This window comes from Chamaea fasciata, unplaced genomic scaffold, assembly GCF_029207755.1.
Source record: "Chamaea fasciata isolate MVZ Bird 193981 ecotype frontalis unplaced genomic scaffold, bChaFas1.0.hap1 SCAF_3, whole genome shotgun sequence".
Taxonomy (NCBI): Eukaryota; Metazoa; Chordata; class Aves; order Passeriformes; family Sylviidae; genus Chamaea; species Chamaea fasciata.
In genome coordinates this window covers 107,330,964-107,348,250 of record NW_027094088.1, presented here as the reverse complement: position 1 = coordinate 107,348,250, position 17,287 = coordinate 107,330,964, and the positions used below count along the sequence as shown (strand labels likewise).

Here is a 17,287-nt window from a genome sequence, read left to right as displayed (position 1 = left end):
GAGGCTTGCAGCAGAGGCAACAAGTGTATCCACTGGGCAGGAGACTTCTGCTTTCCCAAATGTTTTCTTGCTTTCTTGGGGATTACATGTTTAATATATAGCAACCTCAAAACTGAACTCTGCAGAAGTGGGTACTCCAACTTCTCAAAGGTATGAATGTTATCAAAAGTAGAAAATTTACTTTGCAATAAGTTTCTTGTTTTCCTGTGCAAAAACAGTAAATAAATCTAGTAGGAAAGCTTCTCACTGATAAAAATGTTTCTTCTCTAATTTTATTTTATTTTGTTTTAAGGACACTCTCAGACCTGAACAAGGATGGAAAAATGGATCAACTGGAGTTCTCTATAGCCATGAAACTCATCAAGCTGAAATTGCAAGGACAACATTTGCCTTCAGTTCTCCCTCCTGTTATGAAACAAACTCCAGTGTTTTCACCACTGATGTCAGCTCGCTTTGGTAGTTATGAATATATAATTACTTAGTGTTCAGAGGTAAAAAAAACCACAGTTAATTGCAGTCAAATAAAAGCATTTATCTGACCAGGAAAGTTTAGTGAATCAATGTGAAACAGGAAAAAAAGAATATTTCTGATTTAGGAAATTCACCAAATCACTTTTGATATTTTTGATAATTTGATTATTTGAAGACTTTTAATAAAGAAAAACATTTATTTGATTTTAACAAGAAGGCCATTCACATCTGCCATCTGACTTGCAAGCTCTCATTTTGTAGTGGTGGTCTTTTTTTGTCTCCCTCCTACTCAGTCACCTATTTATACTTGGGAATTTTGAAGTTAAATTTAGTCAAAGGCCAGAGTTTTGGTAGAACAGTTATTTTACATATTTTTTCAAAGTGGATCAGATTGTCTGTTTTGGTTATATGATTAACTGAATAGAATTACTTTGACTTTTTTTTTTTTTTCCTCATGGTGTTTGGGGATTCAGTGCATGCTTTTTATTGTGTTGTTTTATAGCACAAAATATCCACGATGGCTCGAGCTGGATTACTAACTACATGCACACTTCTATGCTGAAATTAAATGTATGCATATATTAATTACATTCATGATTTAAAATGTCTGCCCATCACCAAATCTAGTGTGTTTGAGTACGAGGGCATGCATTTTTACAGGGAGCTGTGGTTGGCATACAGTTACCTCTATAACTTTCCATCATCTCACCAGCACTGTTGTCTTCCGCAAGGTGCAGCCAGTAATTCAAGTGCCCTACTTTGCCTCAGGCAGCTGCCTCTAGGAACCCTTTGCTAAGCATGGGTTCCTAATAAGGACTTTTCACCCCTGTGGATTCTTCCAAGGCTGATAACTTGGAAGAGACTTAGTTCAGAAACAGCAGCAGCTTTTCCCTGTGGAGGATTGTCACAGCTTTTGAGGTTGTAATTCTCTCTCAGGGGCCAGGCTTGTTGAAGAAATAGGTATAGCTGCAATTATAGAAAACCAGATCTTACTCTGTTGTGAAAATAGTAGCTAAACCTACCTTGAGAATGAATTTGCTTGTCAAGATTTTTATTTTTACATTGTATTTTCCCCTGTGAGCTGTCTTGCCTAAATTTAGAGCAAAAGTAAATATTATACATGCACATCTATTTTAACTCATTGTATTCCAGACACCAGTTGCTTTGTGTAGTTTCTGCCTCACATAAGGGACCCAGTTTCTTGCTGAAGCCTGTGCCATGTTAAACCATGAATTATTGGATTTTGCTCTAGGAATGGGTAGTATGCCAAATCTGTCCATGCCAACGTCCATGTCTGCGATCACACCATTAGCTCCCATGTCTCTGACCTCCATGACTTCCATTCCTCCTTTGGTTATCTCTGCTCCCCTGGTGCCTTCTGTCAGTACCTCCTCGTTGCCAAATGGATCATCCAGCCTTCTGCAGCCTTTGTCTGTACCTTTCTCCTCAAGTAAGTATAGCACAATCCAGTGCTTGCTCTCAGAATTGTGAATCTTGTTTTCCCTATGGCTAATTTCAGACAGGAAGGCTAACACATGCATGAGAGTTAAAAAAAAAAAAAAACAACAACAAGAAAACCCAACAAAACAAACAGAAGCCCAACAAAAAAGCCCTGACAGAAAACCCTACAAATGGTTTTTCTCCAAAGTTCACGTTTGTTAATTCTGTTCTAACTAGTTAATCATAGCAACAAGACACTGATTAGCTTTTCTTATTTCAATCAAAGTGAAAGTTGATTATGAAGCATTATCTTACATGCAGTTGCTTTACAGTTCTGGGGTTAATTTTTTGTTGTTTCTTGTTCCAGCGCTGCCTCATACTGGTTCTTTAGGCCCCATGGCAGGAGGATTTGGTGGTTCCAGTATGCAGAAGGCACAGTCACTAATTGATTTAGGATCTAGCAGGTATGGAAGTTAAGTTTAAAATGGTTGTACTTTATACTTAAAAGTAGTATCCCTTCCAGCACTTATGGAGCATTTTTGTTCTCAAAGTACATTTGTTAAAAATTAATCTATCTAGTAAGACCTATCAAGTCTAAAAATTTTTATATGCACAATAAGTGATATTTTCAGTAAATTGACAAAATATCCAAAGTAGGTGAGGAGGTCAGATGAGCAGTGCTAAAAAGAAGGGAATGTACCTCATCAATAAATGGAAACAAACCATACTAAGTGGTTATAAAAGCAATATTTATACATTATGTGCTCATTCATTATAGAAGGCACCATGTAATCAGCAGGCATGTAAGAATAGGATTTGTTATCAATATTTATGTGTAAATTTGTTTTATGAATAATAGAAGATTATGAATCTTTATAATCAGCTGCTCTGGTTCACTGATTTTAGAGCTTTGCCATAGACTAAAGTGAGAGACTGGGCTTATCTATCCAGTTGGGCATCCAGGGGTGTCTCCCAAAAGATGGTTCTGAGGGCAGCTCTGCCCCAGGTTAGTTCAATAAGTAGCTCAGAAGCTCTTGTGCCTCCCTGCTGCCTGTTCAGGGCATGTGGGGTGCATGATCTGGGCTCCTCGCACACCTGATGTCAGCACATGTCCTGTAAGGTGACTGTAGACATGGCATGTGCCTGGAATAAGGTTTTTTTTGGTTAGTTGGGGTTTTTTTAATTGGAAAGCTTTCTGTTGCTGGTGCTGTACAAAGGAGCCCTTCTCCAGTGTTAGTGTTGGCAGCATTTTCACCATCGTGTTGTCTCATTCTGTGCAGGGGATGTCAATCCAGCATTGTGCTGGAGAGGCTTTGTTTCTTTCAGCATTCTGTATTGCCTTGGATAGCACTTCAAATAGGGTTGTTTTTTGGGTGGTTTTCTTTTTTTTTTTTTCACTTGACAGAGCAGGGGATTACATTAAACAAGGCAGGCTGGATTCAGCTTTCCTGAGTCTGTCCAATTTTCGGAGATGGGACAATGAAAATGCTGGGAGTTTAATTGGAAATTTTATGGGTATATCTAAAGCCTCCATCAGCATGATTCTGCAGAAACTGACTGAATTGGAAAAGCTCCACTCAGAGTGTCATTGTCACTAATAGAAAGAAAAGGTAGAGCTGCAATATGGTGATTAAAACAGCTTTAATCAGATCCATTTTTATTCTCATGGTTATTCATTTACATGGCTCCTAAAGTTACTTAAACCATGAGCCAACACTCTTGGGATAGTGGAGGTGTTTTCCTGTGGTTTCCTACACTATTATTTTGCAGTCGTAGAAGGATCAGTTACGTGCATTAGTGCCTGTGATACCAAAGGAAAATGATTTTTGATTAAACATGTTGTTTCCTTGCAAATATATCCCTACTTTGACTGTAAAATTCCATATTTTTGATGTAATTATTTATAGAAAATTAGCAGAGATAAAACTTTGTAAAGTTGTTTCATGTTACTGGAAGATGCTACGTATCTTCTGTTCCAATGCCTCTTTATTAAGCCAAGTGATTTAGCGTTATTTCTCTATCTCTTTTTCTCTTTTGGTTTTCTTTTAATATTTGGTTGATTGGTTTGGTTTGGTTTTTTTGCTTTGTTTTTGTTCTGTTTTGTTTTGAAATTATATTGCAGTTCAAATTCTTCCTCTAGTGCATCACTAGCTGGGAATTCACCAAAGATTACATCGTCAGACTGGGCAGTTCCTCAGGCCTCCAGATTAAAATACAGACAGAAATTTAACAGTCTTGATAAAAGTATGAGTGGATATTTATCAGGTGAGTATGACTTTTGGTATGGACTGGGAAAACCAGAGTGCTTCCTGCCTCTGAACATCACTGAGGGATGGAATCCCAGCTTGGGATTTGTCTTGCATCTGAAATAAAAGCTGAAATGTTGGTGTTCAGACCTGTGCAGGAGAGAGTGGGTTTCAGCCAGCCAAGAAATGGAAATAACCATCAATTCATTGACTTGGGCTTTGTGTTAGACCTGGAGAAGCCAAATACACTGGGGAAGTTACAGCAGCTGTTGCAGGGAAGAGGAGAGGCTTGGAGTGGTGGGATCTGACCAGAGGAGCCTGAGAATCACAAGGCTGTGGAGTTCAGCTCTGTAAAGTCAGCAGGAATTTTTCAAGCATCGCTCTTTGGACTGAGACTCTTTCTCATGAAAATGGGGGACATTCACCATCATTTTTGTGCCATGTGCTCCTGTATCAGTCAATGCTCAGATACTTGGGCTTTCTCTTTTGAAAGAAAACATCTTGAGAAAGGCACAGCAGAACTGTAGCCATTGCTTGGAATTTTTCCAAAGTAATTTAAGAGTTGATTGTTGTTGATTTCCAGTGACATCTATGCTGGGCCACAGCATTATGGTGGCTTCAAAAGACTTCATGCAAATTTAGTGCAAGAGGAGAGTTTCACAAAAGTTGTTTAAAAATGGGATTCTTTCATGTAACGCAGCGAGTAGAGAGTGCTGGCCAAGCAGTCAGTAGGTGTAAAGTCAGTGTGTGTGTTTTGTGTGTCTTAGTTAGATTTCCCATTTTGAATGAGCACTCTGCCTCAGTTCCCTTGCCTACAGAACAGGAGGACAATTCTTTCTTTAAGGAAAGGGTCTCAATGGTTTTCATCTTGTTCAGTTGATTTTGGGCTGAAGGTTTCCTCGACCTGCCTAGAAATGTATCTGATTCTTTGCTGCCAAGGAAGGCTCTCCAGGTGATAGCTCAAGGTTTAGGCAAACAATCAGCTGTGCTTTTGTGACAGCTGTGGGGATTAGCATAAATACCCATTTTTCATGTCAGCTTTTCTGTTAGGTGCTCTGAGTGGAAAAAGGCACACGAGATACTTACATCTTCATTGTGTTCAGGTTATAAAGCCTGTTGTCAAACTTGGAAGTAAAACCAACTGATGCAAATGGATTAGATTAATATTAAAAATAAACATGTCCCAGTTCATGACCTATTTTTTGCCTCGTGAATCTTTGAATGAAGTGTTTATTTTAATAAAAATCTTTTACACTTTCACTAAGGATTTCAAGCAAGGAATGCCCTTCTGCAATCAAATCTTTCACAGACACAGCTGGCTACTATTTGGTGAGTTTAGTTACTGATTCAGTGTCTTTATGGTGCTAAGAGACAAAATGTACTTTATTAAATAAGAAATGATAAAGAGATATCACAGATCTAAAATCATAAACAGAAACTGAGCTGCTAGTTAAACTAAGTTTGTTCACTAGTTACATTTCTAAAAGACACATGGAGATAATTCAGTTTTTCATTCTTTGTGTGTGTTTGGTAAACTCTATATAATAGAAGAAATGCTAACTTCAATTTCTGATCCAGGGATGCTCTTGCTGAGCTGAGGACTTGTTCTTTGCAAAAGTAGGATTCTGAAATCTAGATTTTAGTTTTAAAGTATGGAGGAAGATGAGAAGTAACTGTTCAGCTTTTTTGAGTTTTACTGCAGTTTCCATTAAGATATCTGCATATTACATGTTTGTTAAGACTTGCCTTTATTGTGCCGATGGAAGTAGTTAGAGTTATCTGAAGGCTTGAATGATCTGCTCTGTTCGACATGGCAGTTTCGGTTGCACCTTCAGACATAACTCAGATGTTGTACATGAAATTTAGTGGCCCTGCAGAATTCACCACAGCTTTACATCTCCTCTTGAGTTCCCTTTCTTCTTCCTCTGTCCTAGGACAGTCATTTGTGTCTTTAGCAGCAAAGCTCAGCTTGTCTGGCTTCATGCTGTGAAGATAAACCTGGAGCATGGGGTTGTATTGCACCTCTCTGGAGTCTGGGGGAATAAATCAGGTGTGCAGTGGCTCTTTTCCTTCTGGGTGTGTATCCTGAAGGTGTCAGTAGCCAGTGCAAGGAGCTCTGTGAATCCCCGTTGACAGAAACACCAACCCAGATGTAATTACTGAAATAATGGTGCTGTTACGTGTGAATAGTGCAGTACATGTAAACACGTTATTGTGAGCATAACAAAATATCATCATCTCCTGCTTTTGTTTTTCACTGTGGCATGTGTGTGATGGGGTTTTTTGGTGTTTGTTTTGTTGTTTCCTGTTTGTTTTTCATTGGAGTTTTTTACCTGCTTTTTTAATGAACTGTATTTTTGCCAAGCATTTCATTTTCATTAAGCAGTCTGAGGACACATTTCAGCAATTCTGTCTCTGTAGACAGTTCTTTGAGAGAAGCTCTTGCTTTCTTGCATTTCACTGGTTTCACACATATACCTCACCAGCCCCTCCCAGTTTGTGGGAAACATTTTGTAGGCTAATATGATCTCCTGCTCCTTAGAGGAGGTAGGTGATCCTTTTCCTTCCCACTGCAAATCACTCTGCACCAGCTCATGTCTTCTCTGCACTGTCAGAGACGCAAGGAGAAAAAAGAATTCTATGCAAAGCTTTCTCTTGTAGAATTTGATGTAATTTTATGTGATGTTTTCTTTGACTTCAAAAAAATAATTGAAAAAATGGTTTCTAGCATTTTGAGCTGGTTGAGAACAGTCCTGGATTCACTTTTCCGCTCTTTTATTTGTGATGCAATAAAGCAAAAGATACTTCTTACCATTTCCTGTCCATTTTTCAGTATTTTATGGAAATGTAAGAGAATTGGGTTTGTTCAGGCTGGAGAAGAGAACGTTTCAGTGAAGCTGAAGAGAAAGCTTTGCCTGAAAGGAGCCTACAAGAAGGATGGAGAGAGACTATTTACAAGGGCCTGTAGAGAGAGGACAAAGGGGAATGGCTTCAAACTGAAAGAGGGCAGGTTTAGATTGGATATTAGGGAGAAATTCTTTACTCTGAGGATGGTGAGGCACTGGAACAGGCTGCCTAGAGAAGCTGTGGATGTGCCAGCCCTGGAAGTGTTTATGGCCAAGTTGTATGGGGCTTGGAGCAACCTGGTTTACTGGAAGGTACCCCTGCCCATGGCAGGGTGTTGGAAGTGGATGGTCTTTAAGGTCCCTTCCAACCCAAACCATTCTGTGATCTGAATAAGAGTACATGATTAAACCAAATAATATCAACCTTCATCAGTTATTTATGTTATTAACTGTAAGTATCTTTACCAAAACATTCCACAGGAATTGTCGGTTTTAAAAATTGTTTCTCCACAGTGCCTTGTTTCAGCTGTGATTTGTGAATGTGATGTTTGGTTCTAATTGGTGCTGCTGTTGAACCCCTGCAGGTCCCTGGCTGATATAGATGGAGATGGGCAGCTGAAGGCTGATGAGTTTGTGTTGGCCATGCACCTCACAGACATGGCCAAGGCTGGGCAGCCACTGCCCCTGACTCTGCCCCTTGAGCTGGTGCCACCTTCTTTCAGGTAATCACTGAAGGCAATGAAATGTAATATGTTTAACACAACTGTACTATTTCTCTAACAATGGTGGGATGGGTTTTTTTTTTTCCCCTCCAGGAGTGGAAAATATACTGAAAATATAAATGGAACTCTGCCATCTTACCAACCTGTGCAAGAGGAGGAGCCACAGAAAAAACAACCAGGTAAAAAACAGGGTTAATGTTCTTAATGTGTGGGGCTGTTTTTGAAGGGCACTACAACCTTTAGAAAATGCAAGAAATAATGAAATCCACAGAGAACTTCATTTCAGGGGCTAGATCCCTTTTAACTTGGATAGTAAGAAGGTTGTTAAGTGGATGTAGTCAGCCTGTTACATCTAATAGAATTGAAAAGGCAGGGACAGGGGCTATTTTTAGCTGTAGGAAAGGGAAAGTGTGCTGATTAATAATGTATTCTGGAAAATAAACCCTTAATGGCCAGACACTGCTGTGCAACTGCAATTTTTTTTTTTTTTTCGTTTGAAAGTTCCCGGCATTACTGCCATTCTGAAAGCAGGGGGTCCAATGTAGTTCAATTCTCTGCAAACTGGAAGCAGTTTGAACATACCATAGGTTCTGTTACTGACAATGTTACAGGGACACTTCAAGACAGGACTTGCCTCTCTTTTTGGAAGGGTGTTTGCTGGGGGCCTAAACCATTCCTTTGTGTCTCTTTTTATCCTTGTGTGCAGTAATTGAGGTTGATCCTGTTGTGGTGTCTGATAGTTTTAACTCCAGGAACTGTTACAGGGAACACCCTGAAAAACTAAGCTCTTTATCCATGTGTTATGTTTCCTGCACATTGGAAAACGTTTTTAACAGCAGACAGTCTTCTCTCAAGTTATAAAAGCTGTTCTTTTATGTTTTCCTCTAGCATTCTTTCATCTTTCATTCTTTAGAGTGAGAGGCTTTTCTGTAACATTCAAGTCATTTTTGTGGTCATTTTAAACTGGAACTTTTCCTTCTTTTATTTTTTTCCCTCCAGTTGGAATATACTTAGGAAAATTTAGAGGTATTTTTGAACAGAAAAATAATACTTTAAGAAATGGAAGATGCTTACATCATCCATGACTGAACAACCTGAACTTGCCAAAGAATTATCTATGTTTAGAGGCATAACAGAGGTCCTTGTTTGAGAGCAGTGTTTTGCACAGGGCAGAAATAATGATCTTTCCTTATTTTAGTGACATTTGAGGACAAAAGGAAAGCCAACTATGAGAGGGGAAATATGGAGCTGGAAAAACGCCGGCAGGTCCTGCTGGAGCAGCAGCAGAGAGAGGCTGAAAGAAAGGCTCAGAAAGAACGGGAAGAACAGGAGCGAAGAGAGAGGGAACGCCAGGAGCAGGAACGGAAGAGACAACTGGAAATGGAAAGGCAGCTGGAGAGACAACGAGAGCTGGAGAGACAAAGGGAAGAAGAAAGGAGGAAAGAAATTGAAAGGCGGGAGGTTGTTTCCTTAACGTTACTTTTTAATGTTCTAAGGAATGTGTATGTGCATACAGCATCCAAGGTTTGGTGCTGGCTTTGGTTCTGTCTCCGGGCCTGGCTGATGTCAGCTTGTCCTGGAGAGAGAACACTATTTGTGTCTGTTTTAAATGTTGTTGTAGGTTAAAGATTTTCAGATACTTCATAGGACAGATGAGATTTTCTTGGGCATATTTCTTGCATTTTTTGCAAAAATTTGTATTCCAAACAAGACTCTACTGAGTTCATAATTGATAGCATTTTGACAGCCAAACTTGAGACAAATTTGCTTCTACTTGGTGTCTCAGTGCATGCATCACACTTCCATATTTTATGTAGTTCTGTGAAATACTCAAAGGAGGTTACAAGCAGTATCTGTCAGTGTACTGTTTTATGGGCAATATTCCAAGCTGCAGAGGCTTTCTGAATTATGAGGCTTTTTTCATCCAGAGTCAGGAGTGTGGCACGAAGAATCTTGTAGGATCACTTCCTGCATTCTTTGGTGCTGAAGTGTATAAGAGTACTTTAAAGAAGACATTATGTTATGTTGCTGTTGTGCTGTTTAGAAATAGAGCACATTATATTAAATCAAGGTCTTTGAGTTCTACATCTCCACTGTAATTTAAGGTAATGTAACTTTTCCTCAGGCAGCAAAGCAGGAGCTCGAGCGCCAGCGACGACTGGAGTGGGAGAGAATCCGTCGCCAAGAACTTCTTAATCAGCGAAACAGGGAACAAGAAGAAATTGTCAAGTTGACCTCTAAAAAGAAGAGCCTTAATCTTGAATTAGAAGCCCTGGTAAGACAAGAATTTCACCACATATGCTGAAATACAGTGTTTTAAATTATACAAATATTAATACCTGCATTAATGGCCCACCAGGAGTTCCACTCTGTTTTGGATGAGGAATCTAAAGCAGGTATTTTGGGTTGTTTTAGAGAACTGATTGTGAACTAACCTGCCCACAGGCTTAGCAAAGGGATTTTTTGCCATATGTGCTGTACTCTGTCTCTGCTTTCTTTCCAGACTGGCAAACATCAGCAGATCTCAGGCAGGTTGCAGGATGTTCGTAGTAAAAAGCAAATGCGAAAAACTGAGCTGGAGGCTTTGGATAGGAAATATGACCAAGGAATCATGGAAGTCAAGCAACTACAGCAACAGCTTGAGGTGTGTCACTTTGTTAAGCTTATAGCTTTCTTGTACTATATTCTTTGTTTCCCTAATGCTATTGATAATGCATCCCCATAGGGAGTCAGTTGGATTGCAGTGGAGAGAGGAAATAGGCAAGACTGTCAGCATTGCAGAGGCTTTTAGCTTTGTCTGTGGTGTTAAACAAATGATTATATGTACTAAAATGACCTGAGAGTTAAATAACAGTTGTGAAAACCTCAGCTATTCTTTTGTGGACTGATAATAGAAACTTCTCTTTAATTTTGAATTCTTCTATGTCTCCAGACTCAGGGTTTTTTGAGGAATGTTGTCCTGTGTTCAGACCAAGTTGGTGTTTAGGTGTAATTACCTTGCTACTCTTTTATCTACTTTTTTTTCTCTATTTGAGTAACAAGACATTAATTATTTCTAATCAGTTGACTACCATAAATTATCCTCTGCTGTATTTTTATGTGATGCTTCTGCTCATCAGGGAAACTTCTTTTCATGTTGTAACTGTTTTATGTTAGGCTTGGGGCAGTCACCTTAAATGGTGTTGTGATAATATTTATACTTTATAGCATGTTTGTTAAATATTTTTCCAGCTGTGTTAATGGTTTGGGGTCAAAAGCTTTCAATTGTACTATTATTTCTATTAAGAGGATAGAAGTAGTTTTTTCTTTATCTAGTAGTGATAACTTGCATCCCTGTTTCATTAACATGAGTTGAAGCTACGTTTGAAAAGTCACTCAGTTTTACTTAATGAATCATAAACAATATTAAAATTTATTATGTTCTCTTTAACATCTACAGGATTATCAGAATAAGCTAATTTATTTGCTTCCTGAAAAGCAGTTGTTAAATGAAAGGATAAAAAATGCTCACCTTGAAAACACTCAGAGTAAGTGCCTGCACATGAGTTCTGTTCTTGATTGCCTTGCTGATTTCTCATCCCTTGTAATCAAGGCTGAAGGGTACAGGGGTATTAATAATACCTACACTTTTACATCTTCCCAGTTAGTGCCATTGTCTCATCTGCATTCCATTATCTCCTTTATGTTCCAAATAAGGGGCAAACAAACACATTTTGGCAAGAAAGCACAGATTTTGCTTAAAACTTAATTTATTCAGACTATGTAGCTCACAGATACTATTACAACTTGCCTTTTTTTTGGTAGTCTCAACTCACGGGAGTTCATTTATGTAAAGTTTACATTGGTTTTACTTCAGATTACGTTGGAAGTCTGTCTAGAGAAACTTGGCATAAATTGATCTGATATTAAAAAAACCCCAAACAACTAGCAAGTTATTCTGTATGTATTGCACAGAATGCCTGTGTGCATTAGTTCAGTGTTGAGGATATTTCGTCCTTGTGCTGTTTATGAATAGAAAGGTAAATCAAGGAATTTTCGTGAGGAAGGAGGTTTGGATTGTGTATATAATAGGAAAACAACAAACGATTAAAAACTGGGAATAAATTGAAGAAAAACCCAGAAACACTTGTAAAATTGCTTGTCTTTCTTTATGCAGGTACAGGAGTCAATTCAGTGCACAAGAAGTCCCAAGAAAAGGAAGAATTATGCCAAAGACTTAAGGAACAACTAGATGCCCTTGAGAAGGAAACTGCTTCTAAACTTGCTGAAATGGATGAATTTAACAGTCAGCTTAAGGTACTTGCATTATCTAAATATCCTACACTTTTAAGCACTGTATTTTATTTCTTCATCCAGTCATAAAAATTGGTGCCACTTTCACCAGGCTTCCAGAAAGTTTTCCCCAACTTCAGTGTCAAATAAGAATTATCAAAAGTCTTGGAGTAAATAATACAATAAAAATGCAAACCTATTGCTAATGTACTAAAATAGGAGTCTCTTACTAATTATTGCTTTGCATGACTCAACTATTGCTCACTCTCACCTTTTGCCGTCTAGAATTCATTTTGATTTAGAATTAAAACTTTTCAGGCCCTTGCACATTCTGTTCCTACAGTATGAGGTCATATTTGCTGCTATTTTTGAATTGTGTACTGAACACTTGACTTTTATTGATAGACCTGCATAGTTTCACAGTACATTGTGCAAAGTCTGGTAGCAGATTTGGGTGTGATCCTGAAAGTAAGCATAGGCCACTTATTTGTTAATGTTCATTAATTTGTTGTAAGCCAAGAGTTGTTGACCATTGGCTCTGAATTTTTGTTTCTGTGGCAACTCTTGGCCTGTCTAAAAACTCAGGCAGCTCTCACAGGGTAGCACACATCCATTTAATTTTATTTGCCTGCTTATTCCAAGTTGCACTGGTGGGAACTTTTCCCTTAAGTCATGGATTGATGCTGGGCCAACACGAGGGCTCTGCACTCACCAATAAAATAAAAAGCCACAAAAAATTGTATACGTGTAAGGAATTTATTTTCTTTTTAGAAGTGGCTTCATGCAATGGACGTTTTCAGTTACTTGTTTTTTGCATGGCTTGCTGTGTTCAGTGGCTGCATCCACAATTCATTCTTCCCTAAAATATGTTTTTCAAAATACAGTGCAAAGATTAATTGGCTTTTTATCTACCTTATCTTACAGTGTGAGAATATGGATGATTCTGTTCTTCAGTGCCTTTTGTCTCTGCTAAGCTGTCTCAACAACCTCTTCCTCTTACTTAAGGTTATTTTCTAATCTTTGGCTTTTTTGGTTTTTAATTATTTCGCAATTTTTCTCTGCTTACCCTTTCTGTTTGGATGTACAACTTCTATTAAATACATTTTCCCAAAAGAAAATCAATAGGCTGTTTTTTCTTTCTGCTAGCTTTTACATCCTCTTAAAGGCTTAACATCCTTACCTGTTTAGAAAGCCAAACTGCAGAATACTGAGAGCAAAATACTGATTTTAATTTCTTAATGGACTGTTCTCTAAGTTTTTTCACCCAAACGTTATTCTTGTTAGTTAAGGTAGCATGAACCAATAAAGTAGTCTCAGGTGGAAACAATGTCTTCTACCACATTTCCATCTCTTGCCCTGTACCTGTATCCATCTATCCTAAGCTGTGAGTCAGGTATTTGAGTTCTTGTTCAAGTTTAAAAGTCTAGAAGTAGCATCAGAGTGCAGAATATGGTATGGCAAACACAATGCTGTCAAACCTCCAGATTAACCCAGTACTAAAACCTACTTGCTGTCTTCCAACTCTGCTTTTGTCTGCTGAGGTCAGAAATACTTTCAGAATAATTTATGAGGAAAAAAAAAACCCAAACAAAAAACCCCACCAGAATTACCTAACTGAGCTTTTCATTTTGCTTTGCATGAGGGTTTTTCTGTCCTTAAAGATATGAGGGTTTTTCTAATGTAAGTTTGCTTCCATAGTGCTCCTGAAATTCTGGGCAAAACAAGAAGGAAAAGTACTCCTAGCTGAATATATTTGAGAAAAAATTGTAGTCAATTGCTTGATTTAGTTTGTTGCTACAGAGACTTCCAGTGACACAGCAATCTTCTTATCTTGCCTTTGTCATATAAATTGCACCATATCTCTTAGGCAACATGATTATTGGTAGAGGTGCATACTCTAGTGGGAATGATTCATTCTTAATTGCTTTATTTGTATTTATGAGATCAGATACAAAAAGTCAGGGTTTACCTGTTGCATTGCTCAATGTGTATCAGCAGGATTCCTAAAAAAAAGTCTGAAGTATCTTAGAGATGTTTTGCAACATAGTGAAGTACAATCTAAAGTAATTTTATTATTGTTGATTTTTTTCAGTCTGTTTAAATTTAGTTATTTAATTATCCAAAAGATTCATGCTGATTTTTTTGCTTGCAAAAAAAGATTGTTATCAGAGGGAAGTGGAATAGGAATTGAAGGATGTGTTCAAAAAGGAAAAGACTAAAATTGAGAAGTTTACAAGTACAGGAAAAGTCCAGTCAGAGTTAAGTGTCTTTAAGCAGTGGTTTCCCACAGTGGTTAGACTGCTGACTATATTTAAGAAGTTTTTCTGGTTTAAACATGGGACTGATCACTCAGGAAGCATCAAGGGTGAGCACCCTACTGAAGGTTGCTTTCTCAGGTTATGGTACAGTGTTGTCTTTCAGCTGAAATCTTCCTCTTGTAGTTACTTAAAATAAAATTCACTGCCTTCAGTAATGTGTTTGAACACTCAGTTTTGTATCTTCCCCCCTGTGTCATATTTGGCATTTCCAGCAGGTGTAGGACTGGAAGGGCTCTTTGAAAGCCCAAATTACATCACAGACTTTGCAAACCTGCCATCTCCTTTTATACCTCTGTTGATTTGACTTTCTTTGCAGTGACCTCCAAGGACTATTAATAACTTAATACTACTTTGGCCATTTGTATTAAAACTTGGTTGAAAAAGCATTAAATGCCTGGATGCTTTTCTCAAAGATTGGCTTTATTCCCATTTATATATTCCATTGTTCCCTCCCTAGGACCTGAGGGAAAGTTACAGCACACAGCAATTAGCCTTGGAGCAACTCCACAGGATCAAACAGGACAAAATAAGAGAGGTACAAAAAAGAAGAGCTGAACTTGCACAGAAGAAGCGACTGGAAGATGAGGCTGCAAGGTAACTGTGGCTTGAGTGTATCAGTGCTGCAGTTCTTAAATCAGAATAATAAAACAAAAGCTGTTGTGACTTTTAAGACAAGACCTATAGTTTTAATGTAAAAATACATCCCAGTGGTTGCCTCAGAGGAAGCATTTTATGTGGAGTACCACTCATGTAAGAGGGTTTGAATTTGAGAGTTTCAATGATTTATACTTGATTTGACTAAAGAAACAGGGCTAGTGACCTTGTAGAGTGGGTGATTCGTGGGCTTTGCTCATGACAGCGTTTTTCTGTGTGTGACAGTTTCATAACATTTGTGACAGTCTGTTTGAGAGAACCATGTGCCGTATGTGTGGTGATAGCCTGTTAATTTTTGGTTGGACACAGCTGTGTGATGAAGTAACAGCATTGCTGTACAGCTCCTACTGGATCCTGCCATGTACTTGGAAACACTAAAATGCCCATCAGAGGAGTGGATATCCCACAGGGAATGCATGAAAAGGTCTTATCTAGACATTTTTAAGAAGATGGCCCAAAGGGTTAGGTCCTCTTTCTTCAGAAGAAAGGTCTTGACAGCTAAAATATTGTGTTGAATTGGATACTAACTTCTTTAGACAGCTGAGGCATAGGATAACATCTGAATAGTTATGGAGAATACAGTCAGGTTTCCAGATCCTGTCTGCTGCAGTGTGGTCCTGGCAGGGATAAGCACATTGGATAGATTGCAACTGCTGAAGGCAAAAATACCAAGCTGCCAAGATCAGTATGCAAAGGCTATTTTTATCTATGTACCTGAGTGAAATTAATCTCTTTGGCAGTCATTGTTTCCAGTCAGGAGATCTGGATACCGCCTTGCTGGAGAGTTTAAATCCAGCTTGGTTCAATTATCAAATCAGTTCTTGCTCATCAGGATGCAGGTGGACAGAAGTGCTCCTGAAGGCACTGCACAGGTGATAGATTCAAATTCTTGAATTTTAATCCATTTGTTATTTTTATGTGGAATACACTGGCACCCATGTTAAGCTATGATCTGTGGCAGAGCTGACGACCCTGAGAGCAGAGTGATCAATGTCATAAACTCAGTTTTGCTGGGAAGTGTCACTGACTACTGTAGGAGCACAATCTCATTCATTTTTCTATTGATGTTCTCTTACCTCTCTCATTCCTTTCTTCCAGGAACGCCAAACGGGAGAAGGAGAACCGATGGCAGGAAAATATCCGAAGAGAAGAGGAAGAGAAAAAGAAGCGATTGGAGGAAGAACGAATGCAGGAAAAAGTCCAGGAAAAGCTGAAAGCTGAAGAAGCAGCTGCCATGATGAGAGAAAGGGAAAACAAACAACAGCTTCTTGCAGAGGAGGAGAAAAATAGACAAGCCACAGTCCTGAGGGAGGTGGAACAACAAAGGCAGAGGCAAGTGGAAGAAGATAAAAGAAAGCAAGAACAAATAGCAAAAGAAGCTGAGGAGAGGCGCAAGCAGAACGAGGAGATAAAAAAGATAAAAGAAGCAACCAACTCTCAAGAGGTGGATAAACACACTTCTAAAATAAACATAAATGAAAAGTTTGCAGATCTATTGAAGCCAACAGAGGGGAAAAATCTTAAGCCACCCTGGAAAAATGAAGGTAATCTCAAAATCATTAAGACTTTTGGACTTTTTCTTTCCTGAGTGTTATTTCACTCTTCAGGTGTACTATTATTGATGTGACTCTATTGCAGACTTCTTGCCTAAGATACAATTTAAAAAATCCTGTAATGTTTCATGTCTTTTGTCAGTTATAAATGATCTTATGAACTTAAGTTACTTCTATCAGTTTTCAGCACCTGTGACTGCTGACAAATCTACTAGTGATCATGGTCAACAAAGAGCAGTTGATGGGAATAGTAATATTTTAAGTTTTTCCTAGGGCTTGCACTTTCTTTCCTTAAAATGGAATGCTAAAATGGAGGGGGTTTGTTCATTGATGAGAGATGGGCAGGTAACGCTCAGAAAAGTGATTTATTAACAGTGAAATGTAGTTTATTTTTGCATTACTCAATGCCTCAGATGAAAAAAGCAAAGAACTGAATGACTTGACCTAACGCTAGTTGTGGGATTTGGTTAAACAGAGCTTTAACAATATGTTTACTAAAGGCACATTTGATTTCATCCTTCATTAATTCTTGTCAGTTTTTATTAGCCACTTTTCTCACAGAGTTCAGCAAGAATCAGATTAGAACAGGGCTGAAAGATATTTGCACACCTCAGCTAAACCTTGTAAAACATTCCCTGTTTGCAACACCAGGCAGTGACTTGGAGAATGGAGATGCAAAGAAAATAGAAATTGTGATATTTTGCTATTATAGGTTTCTAAATAAAATCTTCACACATGCTGCTGAATACTTATTGTTGCAACAGT

The 17,287-nt window shown here is 38.4% G+C and overlaps 1 protein-coding gene across 3 annotated transcripts in view; it reads left to right on the top strand.

Annotated features, from left to right (window-relative positions):
• Positions 1 to 17,287, top strand: part of ITSN2 (intersectin 2) — a 66,369-nt gene that overhangs the window by 21,098 nt on the left and 27,984 nt on the right. For 2 of the 3 annotated variants that reach the window (XM_066180011.1, XM_066180013.1), the window contains exons 4-17: positions 293 to 456; positions 1,724 to 1,921; positions 2,279 to 2,375; positions 4,034 to 4,176; positions 5,423 to 5,486; positions 7,588 to 7,725; positions 7,819 to 7,904; positions 8,924 to 9,186; positions 9,851 to 10,000; positions 10,229 to 10,369; positions 11,165 to 11,252; positions 11,882 to 12,021; positions 14,773 to 14,909; positions 16,068 to 16,513. In XM_066180011.1, the coding sequence (XP_066036108.1) occupies positions 293 to 456; positions 1,724 to 1,921; positions 2,279 to 2,375; positions 4,034 to 4,176; positions 5,423 to 5,486; positions 7,588 to 7,725; positions 7,819 to 7,904; positions 8,924 to 9,186; positions 9,851 to 10,000; positions 10,229 to 10,369; positions 11,165 to 11,252; positions 11,882 to 12,021; positions 14,773 to 14,909; positions 16,068 to 16,513 (2,255 nt within the window). The remainder of the gene's footprint in view (positions 1 to 292; positions 457 to 1,723; positions 1,922 to 2,278; positions 2,376 to 4,033; positions 4,177 to 5,422; positions 5,487 to 7,587; positions 7,726 to 7,818; positions 7,905 to 8,923; positions 9,187 to 9,850; positions 10,001 to 10,228; positions 10,370 to 11,164; positions 11,253 to 11,881; positions 12,022 to 14,772; positions 14,910 to 16,067; positions 16,514 to 17,287) is intronic. The other variant, XM_066180012.1, reaches the window with a different exon arrangement.